Genomic DNA, 5,944 nt, shown 5'->3' with positions numbered 1-5,944 from the left:
GTGTGTGTGTGTGTGTGTGTGTGTGTGTGTGTGTGTGTGTGTGAGCTTTAAACGATTTTTGTACTCACACAAATTACAACAAGAATTTAAATAATTTGTTAGAAATGTAGGCTGCCTTCTGTAATTCATATTTAACAGATTATTGCTTGTGGGATTCACTTTCCTGCACAATTTTATGCGCACGTATTTTAAAGACATATCAGTTACATTTCACGAAATGTGATGTAAATTGCAGATAATCACAGACCTCTCATTTTAATTTTACATCAGCATAAATTAGCCTTCACGCCACTGTGCATTAACTTACACCAGCTTGATATATGGCGATGTAAAAGCAAATGTATGCCATGCTGAAAAGATATACAGGCTATATCACATTGAGCAAAACACTAACACTTATCACAGATCCAGTCTCAAAAGAAAAAAATATACACAAAAAAATACACATTTCTCTGTGTCTGAAAATTAGATTTATGCCAGTCTAGAATAAGAATAATCCTCAAACTAAAATCATGAACACAATTAGGGCTATTTCAGTGTTATTGTTTCTGTACATATCTACAGATGTGTGTTTTTTTAAATCAGATTTATGCAGCCAACAGTACAACCAAATATAAAGCAAGATTCATGCGAAAAAGATCCATATTTAAGATAACAGATCCCATTATGTCTAAAAAGATACTGCACATAAAATGATGTCATATTACAGATTCATGTCTTGGTGTCAATCTAAATCTTAAAGATTTAGCTTTATTTAGTTTTACTGAAAACATGTAAAACCCTTCAGCATCGATATAAAATGATGCCTCACTGTACTTTGAATTATGGCTATTAACGACCAAAGATGTAAACAAGTAAACTATTCACTGAACGTATGAAGTCCGCAGCTGTGTGTTGACTAAATTTATAACTTGATGTATTATAGGATACAATACAATACGGGGATAGTATGGATTTGCTGCACTGATCGTCATTCATGCCTACCGCGCTAATGCTGCGTTCAGGTTCTGTTGGGACAAACGTAAATTGGGTCGATCTAGATCAGCGTTCTTGTTTTATTACGCGGTTCTTTGAGAAGTAAAGTTACTTATCATTTGTTAGCAATATATTTTCAACCACATGCATAAAAAACATTGAGCACTTGTGCTTACTAATGACATTACAAAGTTGATTGCAACGTGCTGACGTATGCAATGATAGTACGTTTTTAGCTTTATTAAAACGAATTAATCTATTAACAGTGTTGTTGTAGCTATCTTGTTAAAAATGACATTGTTGTTAGTATTTTGGTGATATCATTTATTAGCCATGAATAGTGAAGGTGTCAGGATTTTTCCGATTATCATAAATACAGCATCAGTTTACGGCTCCTGACGTCATGACGCTCCCATTGTTTGGTTGCGCGCCGCGCTGAGCCGATATGGACACAACAAGCAGTGATAGTAAACCAGACAAACAGCAAACAGATGAAGGAATGGAAGCGGACAGGCCTATTTCAAGGTCTGACAGGTAAAGAAATGTGTGTCTGTGGCACGAGTCAGAACGCTGTAGGGGAGCAACACAATGAAAACAGTGAAAATGTTAGCTAGCTGGCTGGCTAGCTTTCACAATCATACCCACGCACTGTGTTCGCGTGGCGGCATTGCACAAAAGCGAAAGACAAAGAGACGAGGAAAATTCAAATAACACTTAAACACCAACAGAGTGGTTGTGGCCAAATCTTAAAATATTTGTCAGATGTTCGTTTGCAATGTTATACCTAGCTACAGTTATGTTAACACTAGCTACCTTTCTCTGGCTTCACTATCAGTTAAAACGGTCCATTCTATTTTACGGAGGACGTCACGCCAGACTTCTGTGAAAATTTGACGAATTATGCACATTATCTTGTTGGCAAACGTTTATAATTGACTTGACATTATTTGACAGCGTTTTAACGTGGGCTGATAAATTCGGCATAACTAACCTAAACGGGAATTACCTTCAAACTGCTCTATACGAATGTAGTTATAATGAAGAGGGGCACACGTTAGTAATAACAAGCAAAACATCTAAATTGTTTTGATAGAAGATGGAATGTATTGTTGCCATTCTCATCACAACGCCGGCTTATGCTCTGTTGTGGTTAACACTCGCTTATTCATAACACGTAGCACTAATTATGTGCAGCCATGCGGGAATCAGGATATCCTGTCGCTGGGTGTGCGAACACCTGTGATTTTTACAGTATTACACTTCCCACAAGGGTTTCCCACCTATTTAAAAATAGGTCAGGTTAATATTTGCTAATCCATAACTTTGTTGCTTTTTGTTTCCAGCAGAATTTGGCCTGTCACAAGGGTGGGTAAGCCTTAGCAAGTTCCTAAAGGCTTTCTCCATTATCTTTTCTAAATACTAATGAAGCTACGACTTATTACTAGGGAATAAAATACATTTAATATTTAGAAATTAAAAAGCAGCAGTTTATTTTTAGTAAAATTAAGGTGAAACAGGAATGCAACGTTTACATTAAGCATCTTTATTATTGTAGCGACCTTTTCTTCATCAGAGATATCAGAAATCAGTTGGAGACAGGCTTTTAAATTTACATTACATTCATTTGACACTTTAATCTCATGTGACTTTGATTTGTGGACAGGAGGGCCGGGGATTGAACCACCAACCCACAAATAATGGCCTCTCTGCTCTACCACCTGAGCTACTACAGCTGCACAGTAGTTGAAATGATTTCTCTTCTTAGACAATACCAAACTAGACACTGAAGGGTAGTAAGAATTTATTTCATTAAAGTTTTAATCTTATCGAAATAAAATCATGCCACCAGCAGACCTTTTATGATTTGTACATTCACGATGTTCATGTTTATGGATAAGCAAGGCAAACTGCCAGATTTAAACATTTAATTTAACCTGATATTCTCACAGTGAACAAGTACGAGACACAGTGAGGATAGTGAGATAGTTGGATTCTAGTCACAAAATGCCCCAGCCAAGTGATGACAGCCTTACTCATGTGAATGGTGGCCCCACCCTGTGCCATGCTGTGTCCAGGGCAGCGGTGTGATTTCCTGGGGAGGGTTGGCAAGTTCCCCCTTCCTCTCCCTCAACCACACCGACAGCAGAGACCTCACTGTGGAGAGAAGAGTTCAGAGAGAGACACTGCAGTACATAGACTCCCTCTCATCTCTTTGCAGGACAGTAGAGTATCTGCAGGTCCACAAAAGTCTAAAAATAAAGGCTTTAAATGATTAAATCTGGGCCAATTTTTAAACTAAAGTCCCTGTTATGGCCTCATAACTTTGATTAGCCTCATAACTTTGATTAGCTATGTTTGATCAGAAAAAGGCCACTTTTGACTGTAAGACCTTTCTTACAATTTGCTTTGTGGAACCTGCCGATACTTAAGAACGCCTTAAATGCCTGTATTGGAGCAGCATCGTGGGGCCAACTATGAGCTTACAAGGCATATCTGATGGCAACCAGCATCATATACTGAAAATGAACTAGTGAGCATGCAGGCGACGAGTCACAGGGACTAAATCAGAGCCATATCAGATCCATTCTGCAGTCAAGTCTGCAAATGAGTTAAAGTTATTTAAGCTTATCTGGTTAAGTGTTGTGTCTGAGTTAAGATAGGTGATATTGATTGGGTATTTGTAGAATTTCATATCTGTATATTTCAGTAAGGGTTGAAAAAGTATGATATGTCAGTCACCGATTTCATGATTAAACTTGATCAGGTGGGACGCTCACTCTTTGGGTTTACAGTGCCCGCTCTGGTCCCTCAAATCAAGCCCTGCCTATTAGTATAATATACAGCAGTTAATCCGACTCTGTTTATACGGCTTGTAATTGAAGTACAGTAAATTGAGACCAGTGAGCTGAAACTGTAAAAAAGACTCATGTGCTGCTCTCTGATCTTTGCATCTGTTGTGTTCCTGTCTTTAACTCCAGTGGGAGTGGAGGTTATTACCTGGATGGCCTCTCAAACCGTGTCCCCCGGTGCCCCTTGACCCCATCTTTATCACCACAAAAACGGACCACAAGCCAGTCTAAGACAGAGCCTCCACTGCTGAGGACGAACAAACGGACCATCTACACCGCCGGCAGACCGCCTTGGTACAACGTCACCGGGACCACCTTCAAAGAGGCCTTTGTTATTGGTGAGAGACCAGGCAACTGCTGCCATCTACTTTTGTTCTACTGTATGTCTTATTGCTTAGGTATCATCAGTGTATTCAAAGATTTCAAATTGACAAGCGAGCCATCCCTGAAGGCTGAATTAGGGTTCCCAAATTCCTCTGTAGTGGTGGAAAGGAGTGCACAAAGAATACAATATCTAATAGTACACTAAAGATTAAAAATTCTTAATTAGCACCAATTAAAGCCAGCATATGTAGGATTATAGGTCTACTCCCACTGGGGGGCGCCAAAGTCAGGAATTTTCTAATACAAAAATTGAACCAGTTTTTCAGCAATTTAAGGCTATAACTAACCCACCTATATTCATTTCTCAGCCATTGTTTTAATAAGTCTGTAATAAAACTGGTCTAACTGCAGCATTAGCTACAGTATTTGCTGGCTGTGTTAAAATATGCTCAGATTAGCCTTTTAGTCGACGTAATTGCCCCCACTCAAACTGTAAACAGTCTGTGAGAGCGATGCTGTGGTTTGTAGTCTGGTAGCGTGATATTGTATTAAACAGGGTGAAGGCACATGCTAGAATTATGTGAGTACATTTTCAAACACAGTGCATCACTGTTTCTCTTGGCCCATCTTGAACATCTGCATGGTCAAAGGTGTCGGCTGGAGATCGCACCGAAACAAGAAACGCTTTATTTGAAGTGAATGTGAGACAGAGCAAATATTTGTATGGCAGAAGTGATATGTGACCGTACCTTTACACAACCTGCTGTACCAAAGAAACAAAGGCACCTGCAAGTAATCCACCAACACATGGCCCAAAATAAACTACATAGTTGTTAATTATCCTGGCAGGACACACAGTTGTAACACTTTAAGATGATTTAATGATTATTTTCAGAATGATTAATATGTTTGGTTTTTTTTCCAATAGATTGATTAAGAAAGTCTGAAAATGTCCATTTCCAAAAGTAATGTCTTCAAATTGCAGTCCGAAGATATTCAGTTTACAATGATATAAACCAGATAAAAACAGAAAATTCTCACATATGAGAAGCTCGAGCCAGAAAATTGTCATTTTTGTTGATAAATGCAAAATTGTTGATTAATTTTCTCAACCAACTAATTAATTAATCAACTTATCAGTTCGGCACTAAACACTGTCAGCTTGGGTAACCGTTGTGTATATGTGCCCGGTCAGCAATCTTAAGCGTTCATGATGCTTTGGCTTCACTGTGGCCGTTTTTACAGCAGGCCACCATCTTGCTGATCAATCAGCACAGTAAAATATCTGCCTCAGGACGAGTCCGAGCGGCAGTAAAATAAACTGTGACAGAGGGAGTGTGTGTGTACACATCTGCATGATGTTTGACATTCGCAGAGTCAATGTTCCGTGGTTAAACACATCAGATTGGCATGAGTGGGAACACGTCTAGGGAGAGGTGGACATTATGTTTAGTAGGCAATCTGTTATTGTCGATGGGCCGCAGTGACTTGTTACAATTTCACACTCGGCTGTACTGTAGTCGATGTGGTCCCGGTTAAAAAGACCAGACTGTGTAACTGCAGGGAACCGAACAGAGCATGGCCTGAGAGGAAGAACCTGCATTAAAGGTCAATGGAAGATAGAGAGAGTAGAGGAGTGAAAAACTGATAAAGAGAAAACAATGAGGAATGCAAGGCTTAAAAGAGAAGCCTGGGGGGGATATAAGATCCAGGGATAGCAAGAAGAGATGGATGGATGGATGGATGGATGAATGAACAAAAAGAGGAGGGACAAAGAGGGGAGGGGAGGTGAGGAC

At 39.4% G+C, this 5,944-nt stretch overlaps 1 protein-coding gene across 3 annotated transcripts in view; it reads left to right on the top strand.

The window, feature by feature from the left end:
• The first annotated feature begins 1,379 nt into the window (after positions 1–1,379).
• Positions 1,380–5,944, top strand: part of si:ch211-243j20.2 (uridine-cytidine kinase-like 1) — a 30,202-nt gene continuing 25,637 nt past the window's right edge. The window contains exons 1-2 of one of the 3 annotated variants that reach the window (XM_044168999.1): positions 1,380–1,509; positions 3,954–4,162. In XM_044168999.1, the coding sequence (XP_044024934.1) occupies positions 1,421–1,509; positions 3,954–4,162 (298 nt within the window). In that variant the 5' untranslated portion in view covers positions 1,380–1,420. The remainder of the gene's footprint in view (positions 1,510–3,953; positions 4,163–5,944) is intronic. The other 2 variants (XM_044169001.1, XM_044169000.1) reach the window with 2 other exon arrangements.

Source organism: Siniperca chuatsi, linkage group LG16 (assembly GCF_020085105.1).
Source record: "Siniperca chuatsi isolate FFG_IHB_CAS linkage group LG16, ASM2008510v1, whole genome shotgun sequence".
Taxonomy (NCBI): Eukaryota; Metazoa; Chordata; class Actinopteri; order Centrarchiformes; family Sinipercidae; genus Siniperca; species Siniperca chuatsi.
Note: the sequence above shows the minus strand (reverse complement) of the source record. Positions and strands in the feature narration are given on the sequence as shown.